Genomic DNA, 22,523 nt, shown 5'->3' on the forward strand with positions numbered 1-22,523 from the left:
GAAGGCCGGATTTGGGTGGATGTAGGGAAGCAAAGCAGACATTCCAGGTGAGTGGAACCTGGGGACAAAGGCTGGACTCTGCCTACCAGTAGCAAGGTGATGAAAGGGATATGACATAAGCCCATGTTATAGAGGTGTGGGGCTCTATAGTGAAGTGAGGAACACAAATGCTGCTAATTCAGCTGGGATTTTTTTTTATCAACTCTTGTGTGTCACGCACACATCCAAACAATGAAAACAACCAACGGTGGCCAAAAACTGTACTCTCGGAGCTTACTGCCTAATTAGGGAGGAATATAGTCATGAAACATCCACCTGGATATATGTGGATTTGCAACTGTGCTGAATTCATTAAAGGACGGGCCTGGGGGCCTAGGAGGTAACGGGCAGGTTTAATTTAGGAACAGCTTTTCTGAAAAAATGACCCACTGAGAGCTGGAAGAAGGAGAAAGAATGAGTAAAGGATGGAGAGGGAAGATCTTGAAAGGCAGGAACACAAGCATTTGCAAAGACTCAGGAGGAGACTGCACGGCGGACAGACGGCACCTGTGGCTGGTGTGAGACCAGGAAAAACAAGACAGGTATGAGAGGACGACGGACAGGGGAGCAGGGCTTGGACCAAACGGGGCTGGGACTACTGCGGGGACAATTCGGCAGTTTATACTTAGAGCCCCTGAACAGCTTCTGTGTGTCTGTGAGGGTGCGTGTGTGACGCGGTCAGATTTCCATTTCGAAAGGATCACCCTGGAGGCAATGTGCACAACAGTCTTGCATGGGGCTGGAGGAGGCTCCAGCGAATAATGCGGGCCTAGAAAGCTCCATGCCAGGCTTTAGACGGTGAGGCAGGAAACTGGAGGCTTCTAAGGTTTTTCAGTATGCTTAAAAAAAAAAAAAAAAAAAGCCAGTGTTTAGAAACTCGGTCCGGCAAGATGGATTAGAGAACAGGGAAGTCGACAAAGAAGCTGTGACACCAACGCCAGAGAGAAGTGCTAAGACCTTGAACTAGGTGGTAGCCAAGAGGAACCTCAGTACCCTCCCTGATGACACCAGTAGCTCCTACAGCCACGTACTGCGCACTTAAACATTCTAGACACACGGGATGTCCTATCTGGTCTTACAACTACCTCTAAGGGAAGCATTATCTCGGGTTTACAGATGGGGACACTTACTGAAAGTAAGTGGCAGAGCCAGGGCTCTAACCCAGGGCTTTACCATCAAAAGGCAAGCAAAACCCCCTATGCGAAGAAGATAGGCAGGTGTTAATGACTTATGGGACAAAAGAAATGACATGGAGCGGCTGAACATGACTGCAAGGCTTAAAGACTAAGCAGAAGGAAAACATGCCTCCCATGATAGGGATGCTGATGTAGGAAGGAAGAAGGAGGTGGTGAGTCCAATTCTGGACACACCAGACAGGCAAGAAAACGCTCACCCCTCTGGGGGCATACGGACGCTACCACAGAACGGTTCCGAGCAGCAGGGCTGGCAGGGTCCTGGGCCAGTGCCGTGTGGGCCCTCTCTTGCCCCTCAAACATTCAGCTTAGGGGGGTACTCCCATCTGCGTCATCTATGTTCTGTGTGGCAGAATGCTTAACCGCTCCTTCCGAACTGACATGAAGGGCTCTCCCGGCCTGAATAAGTACCTAGGGTTCTAAAGAGCAAACGACCAAACACACTTTCAAACTAAAGCCAAGCAAGTATTAAAGAGAACAGACTGTATCACTGTTACTACTGACTTTGAGCAAGTACTGGGCCGTTTTAGCACTTCACTGTCCTATTGAGAATATAGTACTTTTTAGGCCAAACCTACGTGAGAAACAAAAACTGTAATCTTCATTAAATTCCCCGAACTGTATCTTCTCTCTTCCATATCATAAAATGAGGTTATCTTTGCTGGCTGCAGAACAACGACACCAATTATTTGGAATCTAATCAGCTGAGGTAGAAAAGAAATGAAACAGCGTAAATGAAATTAGGTGCCAGAAGTGAGAAAATTTTTAACATGCCACGTCACACGTCACTCACCAGTCCTCTGATCTGTTTTCCTTTAGATTTTCCTGTCCTCTTCGACTGAGTTATAACATGTTAAGACATAATATATTGTCTTATTTTTCATCTTTTCTAACCTATAGCTCCTATCTGTTCTTTTTTATTAGGTTTTTATAGGCCACTTTGTTAACAGACATGTCCAGTATTTATACTCACTTTTCTCTGATACTTAAGCACTCATGCACATACGCATGGGCACCTTCACGGGGATGGCCCATCATCCGAGTCCATGGGATGCACAGTGCATCCCCACCCTCACCCCTCCCTGCCCCGGAAGCAGCCTTGCTGTTTACATTTCCATCAAAGATCGTGTTTCTAACAAAGAATTCCAAAACTCAACAAAGGCTGGAAAACCACTGTGCTATGCTATTTACAACCACGAGCTCATCCTCCCAGGACCTCCACTCAGACACAGAAGGTGGTATCAAAGGAGAAGATGAATAGTGGCCTGACCCTGCTGGGCAGGAGAGCCCTGCTCTAGGAGCTTCTCCACTCGGTCCAAACAGGTTGGCGCTGGGCACTGCTGATTTATGATGCCTCCATGGGGCCCTGACCCGGGCTAGACAAATATAAGGCGTAATTATTACGTGCATCAAAAGACATTAATTGAAGCATGAGGAGAAGAGCAATCTGCTAACTGGAAAAGAGCCGGAAACCTGGAATTAGGAGTTAAAGAGACTGCCAGCTCCGAATAAGGTGAGCTTGACCTTGCTGATCTGAGTTGAAGTACAGATGAGGAACCAAAGAGAAGCGCTCGCCTTTCCTTGCACGTCCTTTATTTAAGAACAAATGTCATTTTTCCTGTAGAACTCCTCAGTCTGGATTTCTGGCTTATCCCCATGGTGTCATGTCACATGTGCTCTCGTCCCATGCATCTGCCACATGTGCCTAGATAGAGGCAGAGCAGGGGTTGGTAAACTTCCTCGGTAGAGGGTCAGATGGGAAATACTGACAGATTTACAGGCCGTGTAGTCTCCATCATGGCCATTCAACCGTGCCTATAAGGTGAATGCGACCATAGACAATACGTGAGTGAAGGCATGTGGTGCTATTCCAGTAACTTTATTTCCAAAAACCACAGTCTGGGGGCGCCTGGGTGGCACAGTCGTTAAGCGTCTGCCTTCGGCTCAGGACGTGATCCCAGAGTCCTGGGATCGAGCCCCACATCAGGCTCCTCTGCTATGAGCCTGCTTCTTCCTCTCCCACTCCCCCTGCTTGTGTTCCCTCTCTCGCTGGCTGTCACTATCTCTGTCAAATAAATAAATAAAATCTTTAAAAAAAAAAGTATGTATTTCTTAAAAAAAAAAAAAAACACAGTCTGCCCACTTCCAACAGAGGCTTCCTCTGAGGCAGATCCAAGTCTCTAGCAAATATACTTTGTACATGGTACCTCACAAACTTCAGGAGGCATGTAACGTCTGGCTGCCCCTCTTTTGGTGACATTAGCAAGCCACCGGTGATGATGTCTAGATCCGGTATTTTAGGAGAGGCCGCAGAGTGGCGACGTTTTTTATTCCTTTGGTTCTTATTCGCTGAAGGACTACTTTAATGAGAAACTTCCCCTCATCAATTTAGTTACCCTGGGGTAGAATTCATAAGGCAACGGCAGAATAAATGTTTGATTCTTTCCTTTTGTAGATAATTTTCAAAATAATGAGTTGGTTACTTGGCATCCTCCAAAGGGAACCAATGAGGGATTTTATTTTATTTTATTTTATTTTATTTTATTTTATTTTATTTACTGTCATGAACTCTTAGATATAAACTTTAGTGAATGCTTTCAATCCATTGCAGTAATTATTCTTACTGATGCTCTAATTATCCCACAGATAGCCAGTGGGAGCCTCTTTAAGTCGGCTCCTGAGTCTTTTTGACACCTCCTCAGGAATCCTTGATGGCATCCTCACTACACCACCTATTATGTCAAGACATTCCACCTAAGCTTTTCGTCCCCGCTCCACAGCTGCAGTCAGCTCTGTCTCCGAGGAGCCACGGGTGCTAAGGGAGCTCACTGCTGCTTGGTTAGTTTCTAGACAACTTAGTGAAAATATTAGGAAATACGTGTATTTTTTTAAAAGATTTATCATGAATTCATAGTCATTCATATTGGTATTTCCGATCCTAATTTGAATTAATAAATTCCATCTTGTTTCTCTTTCTCCTTTCTTCCATGCCGAAAATCCTAGTTTCCCAAGACACTATACGATTACTCACATGTTTTATTCCCCTTACAATTTTCAGCCAAGGTTGAGCAGATTGGACTGAAGAACAGCTTAGATAAGTCATAAATAAAGAGCTTAGTTTCTTAGGAAAGGGCTTTTCTACTTTTTCATTCTTCTATATATCCTGCTGGGTCTCAGGCCATTCATCAGAAGGCACAGTCATCCCATAATGATTCCTCAAACTGGAGACACGGAGTCCCCTGGATTTCAGGACAAGTTTCAGAGGGGAAGGTGGAAATCAAATGCATTTTCTGAACCAGCACTGCTTGCTTCTTCCACGGCCCTGGGGTGGGTGACTGTGTTAGTCAAAGGCCAACTGGCCACTCCACCAAGATTATACAGGGGATGAAAAAGCCATTTCCAAACAAAAATTGTCACAAACAAAAGATTAGACCAGAAAGGGAGAAAAACAGAGGCCACAGACTCTTCTCATTTGTGTTTAGATGAGGGCAGGAGGGCTTCTTTCTATATCCATATAAAAATATACAAATATGATATATGTCATATAATATGTTACATACATCAATAAGAATAGCACCAATATAGACTGTATTATACAGAATATATTTATCAATACAGAATATATTCTATATTCAACGATCATACATTGAGCTCTACCATGTGCCAGGCACTGTGCAAGACTGTAGGTAATCAAAGATGAATGCAACACACTCACTGCCTTTGGGGGAAACAGAAATGTAAGCTAGATAAAAAGCTATTTAGAACACAGCAATGTGAGTGAAAAAGGCCTGAAGCACAGAGAAAGGGTTAATTATGAACAGGGAAAATCAAGAGAGATTTTTAAGGAGGAGCTGGCCTCTAGGTTTAGTGGTGGAGAATAGGAAGCATGTTATATTCCAGGCAGAAGATCTGTTTCGTGCCCAGGAGAGGAAGCCTGCCTCCATGATCTGGAAGATAAACACCATGATGGTACGAACCACCACAACCTTGTAATTATCAGAGAAGGGGACCATAGCATTCCTCACAGGAGAATTTAATGTGCCTCTAAATAACGCTGAAAAGGAGGCTAAGTGTTTGCCCCCTTGAGTTCCCTCACCCAGGTCCCTGAACGCCCTCTACCACCCCATGAATCCCTTTTCACTCCCCAGACCAAGGACGGAAGGTAAGAGCTCCGAGAGGGGCCACCATGGTACAGGGGAAGGCCGACAAGGCAGGTGGAGCCATTTTAACAAAAGAGAATCTTTTTTTCTATCAGGAGAGATAAGAAACACAGTGAGGAAGGGATGCAAACCAATAAATGTCAGGAACAAAAGAGGACGGGATCTGCTTTAGGGACGTGGGGGGGGGGAAATCACAGCGTCAGGGGCCGAGAAGGAGGCACAGCTGCAGCAGGAAGCTTGCTGCATGTACTTCCATCTCTTAAAGCTGGGGTTTCTGTTAAAATAAATATGTGTCCAAACCGGGTTATTCTGCATATCATTTTAATAAGAGTATTAAAACCTAGCAACATGGAATATTTTCATGGGAGATTTGAGACTCTGTCTTCCTAAAATATATTTATTGGTATTCACGGTACAATATGTAAATATCATAAAGCAAATATCTGCAGTCTCACGCAGTTCTGTTTTGAGCTCCTCGAGCTTTGTCTCTTGGCCTGATTTGCCAACACAACCCATGAAAGAAACTGTGCTCTTTTATCTCTGATGAGGTGGGACTTCTGTTTTGTTCACCTGCCGCTGTATCTCTTTTCCCATCTCCTGGTTGTGTAGGTGCAGACACGGAGGCAAGGCAACAGAGCAAACACACTGTTTGCATTTCTTATCAAAGAGCCCATCATACTGCCCGAATAAGGAGCGCATTTATGCATAAGACTGGAACCATGAAAGGAGAAAGAAACTTCAAAGAAAAAGTTCATTGGCCACATGACTGTTTCAAAGTTTAAGTAGATGATAAAACAGATAGATAGATAGATAGATAGATAGATAGATAGATAGATGATAGATAGATAGGTAGATAAAAATTGGATAGATAGATAGGTAGATAAAAATTGGAGCAGGCCCAAAAACTGCTTGGGCCTCAGGTCTTTCCAGGACAGGAGAAGGGGACCTGTATAGAAATGGCTCTGGGCCAGGACACAGGGATTTCCTGTCATCAAGTTGTGCTAATTAGAGATAAACAGTTTTCCTTCTGTCTGGTTGATTTAACTTCTTTGTGATTTAGTTTGTGGGTATGTGAATAGAAATATTTACTAACAGCTGAGGTCTAGGAGATTATAGAATGTTGAAAATGGAAAGAAGCTTAGAAATGCAGTTGGCCCTTGAACAACACGGGTTTGAACAGCATGGGTCCACTTCTATGTGGATTTCTTACAGTACAGTACTGTAAATGTATTTTCTCCTCCTTATGAGTCTCTTCCTTAATATTTTCTTATTTCTAGCTCACTTTATTGTAAGAATACAGTATATAATATATAACATACAAAATGTGTGTCAATCACCTATTTATGCTATGCAAGCCTTCTGGTCAATAGTAAGCAGTTAGTAGTTAAGGTTTGGGGGAGTCAAAAGTTATACATGGTTTTTCAGGGCACCTGGCCAGTTCAGTTGGTTAAAAGTCTGACTCGCGGTTGTGGCTCAGCTCTTGATCTCATGGGTCGTGAGATCAAGCCCCACGGCTGGCTCCACACTCAGCAGGAGATCTGCTTGAGATTCCTTCTCCCCCTCTGCCCCTCCCTCAACTTGCATGTGCTAAGTGCTCTCTCTCTCTTTCTCTCTCTCTCTCTAAAATGAATAAATAAATCTTAAAAAAAAAAAAGATTTTCAACTGTGCAGGAGCAGGGGATCAGGGCACAATCCCCATGTTGTCCAACAGTCAACGGTGGTTCATTCCACCCTCATAGGTGATGAAAATCACAACTTCTGATGGTTAAACGACTTGTTCAGGGTGGCACAGCTCAATTTAGAGGCTTGTTGGAGAACATTCTAATAAAATACTGGAAGAGAATTCTCTTTAAAAAGCTAAAATATATTTTTTAATTAAAGATATTTAGTAACATTTATTCTTAGGAAAACATGCAATCATACCGAAAGAACTTTCTATTAATCTTCTGAGATGATGGCCACAGAAATAAAGGTGAGAAAATCAGAGGCAAAGACATCCTCAATTTCGTATCAAAAAGTGCCCTTGTGAAGAGGTCCCAGACGGTTTCCTTGCCTCCTCTGCCCCATGAGGACAAGAGAAGTCACAAGTCTGTAACCGGGAAGAGGGCTTGTGTCAAACCTGACCATCCTGACACCTTGATATTGGACTTCCAGCTTCCAGAACCATAAGCAGTCTCTGCTGTTTATCAACTCCCCAGTTTATGGTGTCTTTTTTATAGCAGCTTGAAAGGACTAAAACAAACAGTGATAACATTCTTTAATAGAGGATGGAGTATAAAGCATAAAGCAGAGAAGGTATAAAATGTAACTCCTTGGCTGTGTTTTTGCTAAGCCACAGAAGAATTGCCAGGTGTTGAATACTGTACCTTTTTAATTTCAGATTTCAGGTTGCAAGGGTTACTTTGCTGGCTGAAGAGGGATTTCTTGAATCTCTCTATAACCCTTCTTTTCAAATTGTGGTGCAGGGCTGGAGGAAGCTGCATAAAATGAGAAAACAATTATTATAAGCAAATTGTGAACACTGCACAGACGCTCCCAGGAAGCATTTACTGAAGGTCAGTGTAACAATATTAATTCAACGGGACGAACTAAGAATATAAATTTTACTTCAAATAGCATGACGAGGTGTGATAATTTTTCATTCCACAATCCAGAAGGAATATATTACTCTTCTCTCTCTCGAAAGGCTGCTTCCATTTTATCTTAGTCTTTCATTTTATTGGTATTATTTTTCATATAACAACTAAATTGCACGTATAAATTGAATTAGTAAAGAAGAGACCTCACAAGGAAAGATGCAAAAAATGTTTAGGTGCTTACATCATGCCCAGGACTTTGCTAAACACCCTAAGCAAGGCCCTTGTCCAGAAGGATCTGATGCTTTCAAACAGGAAGAATGTATCTGCATTACTACATAGTTAGATGTCTGTCTGAATGCTCCTGAATATCTGCATAGAGAGAGATCAGATTGTAGGGACCAACTTTGTCAAGAAGAAAAGAATGAATGAGTACACACTGGGGCTGGGCCAGGATGAGCTGGATTTAACAGCTTAGTAGGAAGTCACTTTAAAGTCTTAGAAAATATGGTGATTGGATGAAACCGGGGACTTAAAAAAATTGATTTTGTAGTGCTTTGCAGTTGAATTTATACAAAGAAACCAAAGATCCTGAAAGACACAGAGGGATGAAGTAAAGTTTGGGAGAAGGTTAAGAGAGCAAAGAATGATACATGGGGCTCAGTGCAAATAATGTCTGGTTTCTTTAAAATATGGAGAGGACCTGGAAGGAGATGAAAAAGAATCAGTAAGAACAAAGACGGCTAAGTGAGAAGGAAAACGTGGTAGTAGGGGCTCTCAAGATTAAAAACAAAATCAAACAAATCAAACAAATTAAAAAAACAAGAATATAATTCAAAGTTCACATCAAAAGAAAGAGCAAAGTGGTAGTGACAATTATTTACCCACCCCCACTCCATTTTTCTATACTCTTTTATAGTTTAGGTTTGGTGCCATCTGACTACTTTGGGCCCATGAAAATGGTATGTGTCACTCCAAGGATGAGGAAATGCAAAGCCAGCATGCTTCCTCCATCCCTGTCCCCCCTGGGCAAGGAGGTTGGATTCTACCCATTCCAGATGGCACAGCCACAAGATGTAGGAGGGCCAGCTGACCTGTCTAACTTTAGCTAAGTGAGACATAAACCTCTATCGTATCAAGCAAAGAGATTCCGGGGCATATCTGTTAGTATAATATAACTTACTATATCCCGGCTAATACAAGAAATGTCTATTCATTCAAGTTTCATGAAGCAGGGGAATGTATAAAAGGTAACAGAGAAAGAAAAACTCTTCATCAGTCTAAACACAATAGAATATGGGACCCATTAATAAGCACTGTAATGCTATAAACAGAAAAACAACATAATTGAAAAATGTTTTAACAATGCATCTATAATCCTCGTCAGTCCTTTGACTCTGTTTGAGTCAAAGCAGGTTTAATTACAGAGGAGCCAAGACTCTACTGGAGGGTCTGAAGCCCTTTAGTATACTCTGGAAGGTTCTGTAAGTTGACAGCACTGAATCTCTACTGAGCTCTTTTTATGTCAATACCATAGCATTCTTGTACCTTGCTCCAGATGTAATCACTTCCCTATTCCCAGCAAATAGTCATAATTATTGCTGTCCTTTTACATGGAATGAAAAGGGAAATAAAGAAATGTGGAGAGAGGGAGAGAAACAGAAAGAGACAGAGATTTGTTGGCATTAATGAGCAAATAGAAGATAGATGAGAAGGAAAATAAGTATACATGATGTGTGCATGAGAGATTAGCAAAAGCGGAATGAGCTTAACATAAGACGAGGACCAGACAATGAAGGGAAGGGTTATTTGCACACTTTCATAGCAAGGGAATTGTTTGGAGTGGAGAAGGGATGGGAGAAGTGCCTGGAGATACCTTCGGGGATTTGGTAAATTCCCTACTGTTCCGCACTGGAAGTTACCATTTCCCTAAATCAAACACCAGAGGGCAGTGTTGGCCCAGAACCGTCTAGTTGTTGCCTTGCATGATTCTAATTGCCAGAGAGAAAGGCAGAAGCAAGCCTTCTCTGATACATCTAATAGTGTACACAGCAAACTTTGAAAGCGTGAAGTCCCAGCGGGTCCTCCGGTTCCTTCAAAAGAGACTTACCCCAACACTGGCAGCTATCAGTATCAGAATACTAATTCAAATATTCTTATTCTTGCTATTCATTTAACTTGATAAGCCTCTCGTTAGCTTAGAATTGCTTTTAGTGCTCCTGATTGCTTGAATTAATTCTCATAAAGCCTTTCTTGAATAAGTTAACAGTCAACTTAAGATTCATATACACGGCAGTATTAGAAAGCTATTTTATCTTATTGAATAATTGTCACTATAGACAGCACCCATCTTTAAAATTTTGCTGGAAGAATTTTAAATTTTACACAGAATGATGACTCATGCAGAGTTCAATTGAAGAAGATGTAAGTATGTTACTATATTATATCCCAGGACTATAATACTAAGAATAGAATATTAATACCTGTGATTTGTATGTGCTAGTTACTAGGATTACTCCTTTATGTGTCTTATGTCACTTTTCTCCCCACAACAAACTTATAAAACAGGTCCTATTTTATAGGTAAGGAAATCAGAGTTTAAAGACATTATGTAACATGCAAAGATATTCTCTGAGGCAGTATGCCTTTTAACACAACCATTATCCCAGAGCAAACACACCACCACTAGCATTACTACAGTTTAACACTTTATAAACACTTCACATACTTTATTTCCTTTAGCACAATAGTCCCATAAGCTACCCTAATATTACCGATAAAGAAACTGATTCTAGAAAAGGTGAGTCTCCCAACACAACTCATCTAAGAGCTTATTTTTCGTTTGTTTTTACTATACCACACAAAGTCACAACAGAAAAAAATGAAATCTGATCTCTATGCTCTATACTAGAGTTTCTTGAACTTGCATTATATATGGATAACTTTCTAAAGACACACTCTCTAGTATCTCCAAGAATATGTCAGCAGACCATCAGTAGTTGAGAGGATGCCATTTGAAGTGACTTAAATAATATCTTACTATAAAAACAAATTATTTTGATATATTACTGCTTAAGATGAGATTTCTCTAAATGCTAAAAATATACTCAAAGATTATTTTCAAAATAAATACACAAAACATAAACTTTCTTTTAGAATTTGCAAACCCTGAACATATGAGTATACTTAGATACATGGCAATACCCTAAATTCTATTTGATCTGTCCCCCTTGCCATTAGGAGCCAGGAGACCCAGATAAGAGAAAGTAAGGATGGTTCTGATTTCATCTACCACTACTGCTGAAAAAACCAGTATGTTTCACGGATGACAGTGGGAAGTATAACTTCATCTGAGGGACAACACATTGCTGTCCCCAGCCACATTTTTTTTTTGTTTTGTTGGCAACAGTTGAGGTTGTGAAGATGGAAGTCCAAAGGAGATCCACATAAACTCCCTGTCTGCTCTCTAGAAGACAGATGTTTAGTTTTTGAAAGTTGCTATATGCTGATTGTCAAAGCATTTTTTTAACAAAGCCGTGAAATCCTAAGTACAGAATTAAATCCAGAGCTTGAGTTGGCTGTGTGGGTCTTACCTAAGCAATTGCACATGAAGACTCGTACTAAAAGGTAACATATGTACGTTGGTCACCCTTAGGTGCCCGAATATCGATTTTGGTTTCCAGCAATGGAAATGAAGCACTGATTTCATTCTCAGCTGGCTGTCTTAAGATTACTATCTCAGTGTTGATAAAAACAGATGTCAAATCAATGAAGACAGCGTAAGGATTTTTAATATCCTGCCTTTTGAAATAGTTGCTTTTAGATGATTTCCAAGATCTGTCTCCATGGAAACTGGATAGGAAAGGCCACCACCGGCCAAAAGTAAGCAGTTTCCCCTGTAAGGTTATGTGCGGTTGTTGGGAGGGATCTGGCCCTGCGATTCAGGGCACCTATCACAGTGTAAGTCTGCAAGGGAGTTTGACTTGGAAATAAACATGCAGACAAGAAGAATTGCTTGTTTGCGTGTGTGTTTGTTGGTTCAGGTGTACTTTCAGCAGTTTTCCTTTGTAATTAGCAGACGCAGAAAACTGATCTTGGCCTTTAACCTATAGCAAATAAGATAGCATAATGTTTAGACTTGTTTTTATCTACTTTATTTGAGAGGCATTGACTTGGGTTAGCATTGTGATTTAAAGTTCCCCAAAGGGGAAACATTCCTTACTATTTGCAATGTCATAAACTTTCAAGTATTCTGGAAATACATTTTAAAAACCACAATGGTTACGTCTGAGCTTGTAGCAGGGAATGCCATCTTGCCAAAAAATATGAAATCATTTGTTATGCTGGCAGTGTGAGAGCATAATAATAAGATATTTATAATCATTTCATTCTTGCTTTAACATACTTTGAAATCCAATAAAGAAACGGAATACATCCATTAAAAAGTTTTTTATTATATAAAAATTAGCAAGATAGGCATATGGAAACTATATTTAAACTTCAAAGTCTATTTTCTCTCAATTTAGTAGTTAAGCATTGAGGTAACCAATAAGTTATTTAAAGCTATTTCCATAACACTAAAGCTAAGAGTGCTTCCCCATATTTCTACATCAGCATTTAAATGGAAATGCATTTTTGAATATAATATCTTTACTCAATAGAGGTATAGCAGATTATGTTTTGATTTATTAACCAATTTTCCACATCCCCCTCATATTGCCGTGGACCCCTACACTCTCTTTCATTTAATCAGGTAGACAATTCTGTGGGATTGCCTAAGGGAAAGGCTGACAGCAGAAAATGGAGAAAAAAGTAATCAATTTCAGACTCTTGAGTCTCAAAAGGCTAGCCCTCAGGGTGATTGAGAAGAATGCCCGATTTGGGGGGAAATGTGATAGGTAAGAGCCAGGCTAGGGAGAAGTCAGAGGGAAAGCAGGGAGAACTCAGAGGTGGGTAGGTCCCAAAGAAGGGAGCCCCTCGCCTCGCCCCCCCAGGATAAGTGTGCCAGCTGCCCACGAGTTGCCTCTCGGCTCCAAATCCACCCCTCAGTGCCCTGCATGTGATACTGGAATTTCTCCCTCGCCAAGATGTTCAGCTCCATCAGTAGAGAGCACTGGAGGGAGGCTGGAGGAGGCTGGTGCTTGTTTTTCTAGTTCCAGTGATGCTCCTGCCTTGCCTCAGTCCTGCAGCACTGAGTGGTCAGCCACAACGGGGACCCCCAAGCGGGGCTCACCCCCAGGCAACTTCAGTTGTACCAATCTCGCAGGCAGCTTCCCAGAATGTTCCATGGAGCAGCACCTACCCGTGGGCAGCCTCCTCTGGTCCATCGAGGGCATTTCCCAGTCCAAGCCTCATGTGCTGATTTTTAGAAAGTTCCACAGCAAGACACCTCACCATGGATGACTTGCCCCAAGCCCCCAGAGGAAGACTTCCCTGCAAGTCTCTCTAGCACAGCATCTCAGTGGATTTCTCTGATCTTTCCAATGAGGTCTGGACCTCAGACCAGGATGGGGTTGTCCTCTTCTATTTTGTTCCTTTCTTGGGTACTCTGTGTCAGCCCTATAAATAGTGACTTCCTTATCTGCTTTTCCTATATTCCTTAGTTATTCTTTTCCCCCTCCTTTTTAAATAATACTGTTATTATTAATAATTTCAAACAATTCTTTATATTAAATCATCCCTGATGAGATTACTATGTGGTTTCCATCTCCTAACTGGGCCCTCGCTGACACGGAGTGGTTCCAGGAAGGTCCCAGGAGAAGGACCCATAGAGATGGGATTTGGGAATTGGTTTGATGGTGCCCTTGGAAGTGAGCCCAGAGTTGAGTTTTGCCATAGGACCTAGGATGTGGGTAACCCATGGCATGCAGTGGCATCACACCACAATTAATCAGGGTGTCGCCGTGATAAAGAGCCAAATGGAGCAAGTGCCCTGGAAGTTCATGTGGCTGCCGCACTTGGACGCTAGTCAGTAGGAAGACTACAAGGACTGAGTTAGGGGGTGCACTCTTCAAAGTGCATCCGAGCNATCAAAAAAAAAAAAAAAAAAAGACAAACTTGGGTCTTTTAACTCTCAGCTCAAATCATAGGGTAAGACCCAGAGAGATTCCATGATAGCCTTAAAAAAACCTGTTATTTCTTGCTACCACAGCACTGATACGGCTGATAATCAAACACAAATTTAATTGGGTGGGTTGCTAAATTACAATGTCAGTGAAATGCACACTGTGCCAAGTTTCTCATGTGAAAGTTAGGAAAAAGAATGGAATCTTAAAACTTGAAATAAGGGCATTTTGCTGGATCCAGATAAAACTGGCGATCTTGAAATTCAAGTCACTCGGAGCTACCATTGCCAGTAGAAGTAGCTTGTCTCTCTGTGTCTGAGACGCCAAGCCTTCTTTTGCTTGAAAACTCTACACTAACCTCATCTGGGACAGATGAGGAGTGATACCTTAAAAAGGAATATTTATTCCTCATAAGGCCTCCAACAATGAGGCTCAAGTCCATTAGTAGGGTCATAACTCAATATGATTCTGGGGAACTGGCGCACACTATGACCCAGGAGGAAACAGCTGACCCATCAAAAGAATGGCAAGACTTTGCTATTATATATCAGCAGCAACCCAGAGAACATGTCCAGTAGATGCTAAGGGTTTTAGGCCAAGGAGGGTGAAATATGGCACTAGATCAGGCTGAATTCATTCATATGGTGCTCTTACTAGAGTTCAGATTTCATGTATTAGTCGTGCAGCTGAAGGTAACTGCTTAATTGGTTGGTGTACTACAACTTGAACTCAATGGTGGCCTACGTTGAATGCGGATAAAATGCCAGAGCTTCCCTGGTATGTGAAGGGGGAATTCAAAGTCCTTGGGAGACAGGAATGCTGGGGTAGATTTACCATGTGTGACCTGCACACTCACTCCCCAGTTATGTTGAGGAAGAACACTCAGAAACTATTCCTGTCACTGAGGCATTGAGAAATACATTAGAGAGGGGAGCACCAGCATCCTTCAGAACTTCTGTGGCTGCTTTCCTTTGTAGGCCAGGTACAATCCTTAAAGTATATGATTCCAATGGGGATGATGTGATCCCAGAGGAGCAAAAGGCAAGTGACAGCACTTATCCGCCAGTGACAAATTGGGAGCATTTACCAGAAAGGGTGAGAGAGATGTACTGTTAATTAGAATGCCTTGGCCCACAGAGATCTTTGGTGGTGGTGAACCGACTAGGGTGTTCCTGGGAAGGAAACAGATGGTCAGCCTACTAGAGTATTCCTTAATCTAAATAACAGAAAAGAAACTCTAGGCCTGGTAGACAGAAAAAACAAAACAAAACAAAACAAAACAAAAAAAACAGAAAAAAAGAAAACAAAACAACTGACCTGAGTTGCTGTTGCCACAGTGGAGAGTAACAGCCTCTCATACAGTTTCTAGACTTCAGTCGATCCAAAAACCCAAAGCCCTTGATTAGTGGGAAAGCTGGGACCCCTTTAGGAAGGGCCCAGAAACACTGCTCTAAGTTTACACTATAAAACTTCTTCCAAGCCTTGCCCAAAGAGACCTGCAGCCATTTATTACAGTGACTGTTCACTGGGGAGAAAGAAATCCACAGGCTTCAGAGAAGACTGGACACTGGTTGTAAACTGGCCCCAACTGCTGGAGTCTTATAATGTCACTGTGGTACCCCAACTGGCGTGTATCTTTTTTTTTTGTTTGCTTGCTTTGAGGGGGAGGTTAAGTGTACTAGCCCAGTATGACTTATAGGGGGCCCAGTTGGTCCACTGACCTGGTGGTATTTCTCTCTAGTACTCGAATGTATAGTTGCCACAATTGGCAACTGGCAGAATCGTCAGCTTGGCTCTCTGAATCTTAGACTGAGGAAATGTTTACATGTTTTGCTCTTTGATATGTTCCAAGTTCATGGAACAGTAGCACCTAATTGTAGGTCCTTAATAATTATATGTCAAATGAATGAGTGCACTGCATAAGACAGTGCAGTACTAAGCTACAAAATACTCATCACTTTCTTGTCCAAATGCTTACACTTCATCTACAAAAATTCCTTTTCTTATTAACAGTAAGACTTTGGTCCACTTTGGTAAATGAACACTCAATTTGCTTATCATTAGACAGATTTCTGTATATAATTAATAGCCATTTTCTAACAGCGATTGCTTCCCCAGTGCCTAAGAGTCACTGAGATTTAGAAACAGGAAGTTTTAATAATCTCGGACCTTCTGTTTTCATTTCTCTGGGACGTTCTAGTTTTAACCCAGCATCCTCAAATTGGTGAGTGGGTACTACTTTTCTTTCTTCCCTACAGTGAAGCTGTTCAGAACCCAGCTCTGTCCCCACTTTCACCCCCACACTGAAGGGCCATTTGTGCTGAAATTTATTTTTGGTGGGACACTGACAATGAAAGAATAGGTTAGGATTCATAGGGGAAACCTGACATATATATATATTGTTTTAACCTAACAACCTTTCCAGTCCTGCTGCTAAGGCAAAATGTTCCCAAATGTATGGAGCTGGAGAGGATAAAAAGTAGCATTCATTCCAAATGAAAGTTCCACAAAGTAGTTTTTTTAACAATATTAGGATCAAACTTGTACTTAAGATGAAAAAGAAATAAAAAGCTACCATACTGACCTGCGTGATATAGATGATTTTGTGCAGCTGAATTAAGATCTGCTGAATAGGATCACTGATCTGTCGTACTTTCCTCTGGGACACAGCAATCCCTGCAGATGCTGCAGATGATAAATTCTGCAGTTAGTCGAGATCCTGGTTTTCCCTTTCAAAAGTTATATTACTAAAAAACGGGGTAAAATTCCAGAAAAAAAAAAGCTAAGATCCTTATCCTACCAATGAGATAATATGCAGAGACCCTGTAACACTTCAATATTTTACAGTACAGGATGCAAAATTTCTTCCCTTTACTTGTAACACTTCTAAGTAAAATAACAATGTTACCTTTTATAACATCTAAAAGGCTCTTGGAAATTTTGTCTGCAATTACATCAAGCTGCCACCAGGAGTCAGTGATGCTTCGGATACTGGGGCCTTCGAAAAGCTAAACTTCAGATATGTGCAGTTAACCGACTATCAGGCTTTTAAATTTTAAAGTCATTATGCTCTTAATACCGTATCTTAAAACTAATGTTATTAAAACTACTAATGCAAATGCTGAATAGGCAATCTTACAGAGAAAAACAAAAAACAAAAACAAAAACAAAAACAAACCAGGAACGAACAAAAACCAAAAATCAAAAAAAGTATAATTAGTAATAATCAAGGGTCTGAAAGTTACTAAACTTTGATTATTACACATTTTCACCTGGATTTTTCTCCAGGTTTAATAAGACACATAACTCATAACTTATCCTGAGTTCTTATCATACAGCCACACCACTTTTCACAGTTTGAGGCTAGCTTGATATCAAATTGCATATGAGCTGCTTTCCCAGCTTCACATGTCACAGTCACAAGTCGTCCATTCTTAAATTTGAGGAATATAAAGCTCTTTATAAAGAAGTGGCCTAAACCTCTAGATTAGCCGCAAGGCCACCTCTGACTCCTCTCCCCCTCGGATCCACACTGGAGAAAACAGAAGAGAGACTTCAGATATGTGGTTCTATAGAATCCTGCCCACCGTCCCCAGTTTCTCTTGCCCTTGCCTTTCCTCCCATGACCTAGAGCATGCTTTCTGCAAAAAGAAAAGCTCCAAAGTCCCTCTCTTCTTCCCTCCATACCAACTTGAGCTTATACGAAGTTAAATGTGAATATAACTATTGCTTAGCAACAGCTAAAATTTTGAAAAATGATTCTTATATAAATGCTTTCTGAGAAAGCTTGCATATTTTACCATAAAAATTGTTTTCAAAACATTTAAAGAGAAAATTTAATGTGGTCATTAAAAGATTCAACCTGTTTTATTAGAAGCATGTGAAAATTTATATTTAGGACACAAACTTAAAAGAGAAAACAAATATAATGTTTAAAGAAATATTATTTTCTTTATAGGCATCTTGACTGAGTTGAGAAATTCATATAAAAAATTATCCAGTTCCAGTTTATCTGCATTTAATACGCTGTTTAAATATTTGAAATGTAAAGGCTCTACCTCCCCTAGGCACTGTGTCTGACTCCTTTTAAGCATCGATTACTTGACCATTAAGATGATGTTTAATAAATTACCCTTAAGGTAAAAATGTGAAGGTAAGTCAGAAAGAATTAAAGTAGCTCTAAAATAGAAAACAGAATGCTGCTCCAGCCTGCAGAGATGGCCAAGGATAATATGTGGAATTTTCTACAGTGGTGTTTCCTGTAGAAATGATTTTTAAAACATAAGTATTTGTTTTTCTAGATCCATACTGAAAACTACAGACTGTGTAATGTGGCCAGGATGATGTTGCTACAGGAACATTAACTTCACATTTTCTGAAGCTGGAAGGTTTGATTTTTTGGATCACCTTTATGTTGACTACTTTATGTTTTTAATATGTGGACTTAACATTCATAGGTAACGAGTTAAAATCTCACAGGTGGCAGAGAGTTCTTAGATTGTGATGACGTTTTCAGTGGGATATCCCACGGGTTTGACTCTACCTTGCCACAAGAATGTGCTCATCTGTGGCCCTAAACACAAAAACAGAGAGTTAGCTAGAATGCCTGTCTTCTGAACTACTCAATTATGCAGAGCAACTTAAAATTTTCTTAAGACCTTTGGACCACTACTCTTAGTCCCAGTAAATCTTGCCTTTGAAAAATAGTTTTGATTGTTCACTCTCTAAAAAATCAATTTAGAAATGTTTAATTACACATGCCCATGGTAAAACAAGCAAACGAACATAAAAACAACCCAGGTATTCCACAAGGGGCTGGAGGCTCCCTGGAACCACCACCCCCCGCCCCCTGCACCTCCCCAGAGGTAACCTCTGACATCAGCTTGGTGTGTTGGCTTCCCGTCCCTTTTCTATCCATTTCCATACGGAACTGTGTACTTTCAGAACAGTATTTTTCAAACGGTGGTTGAATCCTGAAAGCAGTTTAATGGGTCATGACCAGCATTTTGATAAATGGAATGGAATGACATGGAATGACATGGAACAGGATAGAAAAATTTCAGAGTGCATTGCATATAGTAAAGGTCCACTCAGGTGCTATATAAAATGTGCTCCTTGTTGAAGGTCATTACCAAAAGAGCTGAAAGCTACTCTTGTAGGAACTCTATAGTTATAGCTACCTCACGCTTTCTTCCTTTCTCTCTTTTTAAATAAATGGTGACACATCATAAGGTTGTGCTACAATTTGTTTTTTCTTTTTGACTCAGTCTGTCATGGAGATTCTTTTCTATCAACACACACAGCTCTAGCCCATTCTTTACACCCACTATTAAAGTGCTCCGTGCTCTGCATGCATCCGTTACTGTAGCCACTTCTGACTTAGTTTGTTTTCAGTCTGTCTTGGTTATAAATAATGTTGCAGTGAGCACACATGCGCATGCCTCATTGTGTGTAAGTACAAAAGGTCTCTTAGGAGAGATAAGGAGAAGTCAAATAGCTGCGCCCTCAGATATACATATTTCTTATTTTAACAAATACATATTTAAGTAGCTGAATCGATTTGCACTCTGACCGGAAGAGAATCCATTTTTCTACACCTTAATCAACACTATATATTCTCAAACTTTTCAATTTTGCCAATCTGACTTTGTTTTATTTTGTGTTCACCTAAATGCCGGTGAGGCTATTGTACTTCTTTGGTGAATTTCCTGTTTGTGTCCCATACTTCTTTTTCTTATGGATTTGTAAATGTCTTTATAAAGCCTAAATTCCAATGATTTTATTGTATTTTATATGTTAAGAGTATTTTTACTCTTAATCTGTTACTTCTTTTCAATTTAAAGAGTATTTCCCATCCCTATCACCTAGACTAAAGGTAATTTTTAGTCTTAGGTGTCCCCAGAGGTGCCTATGATTCATATCTATGTAGTTCCTGCCACAAAAGATAGACAATATTTGGTCCCATTAAAATTTAAATCAAATCAAAGTTTAAAATTGAGTCAATTTTAATTTCTTTTTCTAGTTTTATTATAATAGTGAATTTAATTAGATTTCATTTTAAAACTTAAAAGGAAACTACGAAATTCCCCATAAAAGGTAATTTATTTAAAGGTATCCGAAATTTTTAAAAGTAATTATATTTGTTATCTTCCTCAGGTGCAATTTTTCCCGGCTCTGGTGTAGTTAAGTAGGAGGGCCTGGAGGAAGACCAGTGCTTTTTTAGCATGAACCTGGGGCAGACACTGGGAAGGGTTTTACATATTTGGTTTCACCTAATCCTTGAAAACTTCTGAAGGGTAGTTGTTCTTATCTCATCTTACAGATAGAGAGTAAGATTAAATGGGGCCCCTGGGTGGCACAGTAGGTTGGGCTTCCAACTCTTGGTTTTGGCTCAGGTCATGATCTCAGGGTCATGAGATCGAGCCCCACATGGGGCTCCAAGCTCAGCACAGAGGCTCTTTGAGATTCTCTCTCTCCCTCTCCCACTGTCCCTCTCCTCATTGATGTGCTCTCTCTCTAAAATAAATAAATCTTTTTTTAAACAAAGAGTGTAAGATTAAGGAAACTGTCCAACAAGATCACAGAGCAGGCGATAGCTGGGCCATGAGATAAGACAGGTCCTAAAACACCACACCGATTCAGTCTAGACAGGAGGTGAGGGGCTCCTTCTTCTCTTCCTGACTCATCACTAGGACAATTCTTCTGGTTACCTCAAACATAAAATAGTATTTATGCTCCTTCCCAGGCCTCAAATACTATTTCTCTTCTTAAAAGGGTCACTATTTTTAACATGATGTTCTATCTAGGCCTTTGAACATTTAATGGATTAAATATTTTTGGAAAGCATCTACATGTAATAAACTGGAAATATTAGGTCTTTGTAGTCTGTGCAGTTTACTCTCTCTGCTTTTTTATCTCATGCCACATTACAACAGCCAAGTTAGGGGCCCTTTCCTGATGCTTTGAGACTTGATTTATGCTATATATCCAGTCTACTGAAACTACAGTTCACAACACAAGCCCTGAAACTGTTAATTACTACAATTTGAACAAATGATGGATTACACTGTACTCTTCAAGTTGACCAAGTTATAGTATGACCTCCTATTTTTCTGAATTCTCTCTGCTAAGAGGCTAAGAGTCAGGCATTTTTGAACAACTGCAGAAGAGAACATTTGGGGCAGGAGCTCCCTGAGAAAGCAAAGAGTATTTCTGCTCTATGAATGGGGCCAAAACATATATTGGCTTCTCTGTATTTGACCAAATGCCCCCATTGAAAGACAATGCAACCCTTTAAATTTTAGGATAGGGAACAGGTTCACTCTCACCTCTTTCCTTAGCTTTCGTAAAATGAAATAAAGTAACTGAATTGTAGTCCAGATCTACCAATGTTCAACAGCCTACCTCTAGGGCCCGCAGTATAGAAGGTACCAGAAGTTCAACAAAGGATATTGCACTCGCAAAGCGTTCGTGAAAACTTCACCCAGAGAACCATAAGATGGGGGATAGAGAGTTGATGCAAAAGTTACATTTGAGAAGACCGTGGAGAAATAGTAAGCCTTCAATAAGCATAGGACATGGATTTGGTGTGAGGGAAGGTATATTGAGTGGCAGCTTCTGAGTAGAAGAAACAGTTTTCAGCAAAGGGCTGGAGTCAGCTAAGTAAAGGCCACATCTGGAGAACAGCAAGATGTCTAGTTTATCTAGTGTGCTGTATAATAAAAAGGTACAGTATTGAGTACAGCTAAAGAGGTAGCCAGGCACCATGTATGATGGTGAGGAGCCATAAGGGAGACTGTGTTTCAGGAAAGGTGATCTCATGAGAAGAAGCCCAGAGCTGAAGTCAGAAGGCCCGGTTTGGAATAGCATGTGGTGACCATCTGCCCATGGGGAGCAGGAGCCAAGGACACTGCTGAAGACTGGATCCCAGTCACAGGGAGAATGACAGCCCATGGAAAGTGAGAGGGAAGTAAGGGAGAGAATGACTAGTGGGCTTGGGCATGGAATCCTTCCCAAGGCTGACCACTTCCACAAGCAGGTAGAAATTATTAGGAAGAGACTTGACAATCTGTACCTAGTCACTCCCCTTCCGCCCCCGCCCCTCCTTTTACTCGGTGGGTGATCAGACTTTTTTACCCCCTTTCATTTGAATCTTCAGAAACAAGCCGTTTAAAGGCCAAAAAAGCAAGGCTGCTTTGAAGCCCTTCCTTCTTGAATTCTGGCTTAATCACCTTTACAATATGCATCTCACATCCTGTTCAGGTTTAATTAGGGTTTTCCCCACTTCCAAACTTGCTAACTCTTTCGTTACTTTTTTAAACTATAAAAAATAATCTCAGGATGTTTAAGGTTGAAGTTCCTAGAAGTGATTACATAATACGCAAGGGGGGGTGCTGTGTGGAGAATTTACTGCTGCATTATTTCGCATACTTACTTTTGACTTCATGAGCTCCCTATTGTTAAGCAGTGGAGTGTGAGGTTAGCATTGCT

General features: G+C 40.8%; 1 protein-coding gene across 8 annotated transcripts in view; it reads right to left on the reverse strand.

The window, feature by feature from the left end:
- The window catches only part of NEK10 (NIMA related kinase 10), a 235,895-nt gene that overhangs the window by 14,898 nt on the left and 198,474 nt on the right, over nt 1-22,523 (reverse strand). For 6 of the 8 annotated variants that reach the window (XR_004626025.1, XR_004626022.1, XR_004626024.1 and 3 more), the window contains 3 exons: nt 18,577-18,606; nt 16,618-16,718; nt 7,759-7,869 (listed from right to left, as the gene is read on the reverse strand). Coding sequence is in view for 4 of the 8 variants with exons in the window: in XM_002916208.4 (XP_002916254.1) it covers nt 7,759-7,869; nt 16,618-16,718; nt 18,577-18,606 (242 nt within the window). In the remaining 4 variants the exon portion in view is untranslated. The remainder of the gene's footprint in view (nt 1-7,758; nt 7,870-16,617; nt 16,719-18,576; nt 18,607-22,523) is intronic. The other 2 variants (XM_019796374.2, XM_019796373.2) reach the window with 1 other exon arrangement.

The sequence above is a fragment of the Ailuropoda melanoleuca genome, chromosome 6, assembly GCF_002007445.2.
Source record: "Ailuropoda melanoleuca isolate Jingjing chromosome 6, ASM200744v2, whole genome shotgun sequence".
In the NCBI taxonomy this organism is placed as follows: domain Eukaryota; kingdom Metazoa; phylum Chordata; class Mammalia; order Carnivora; family Ursidae; genus Ailuropoda; species Ailuropoda melanoleuca.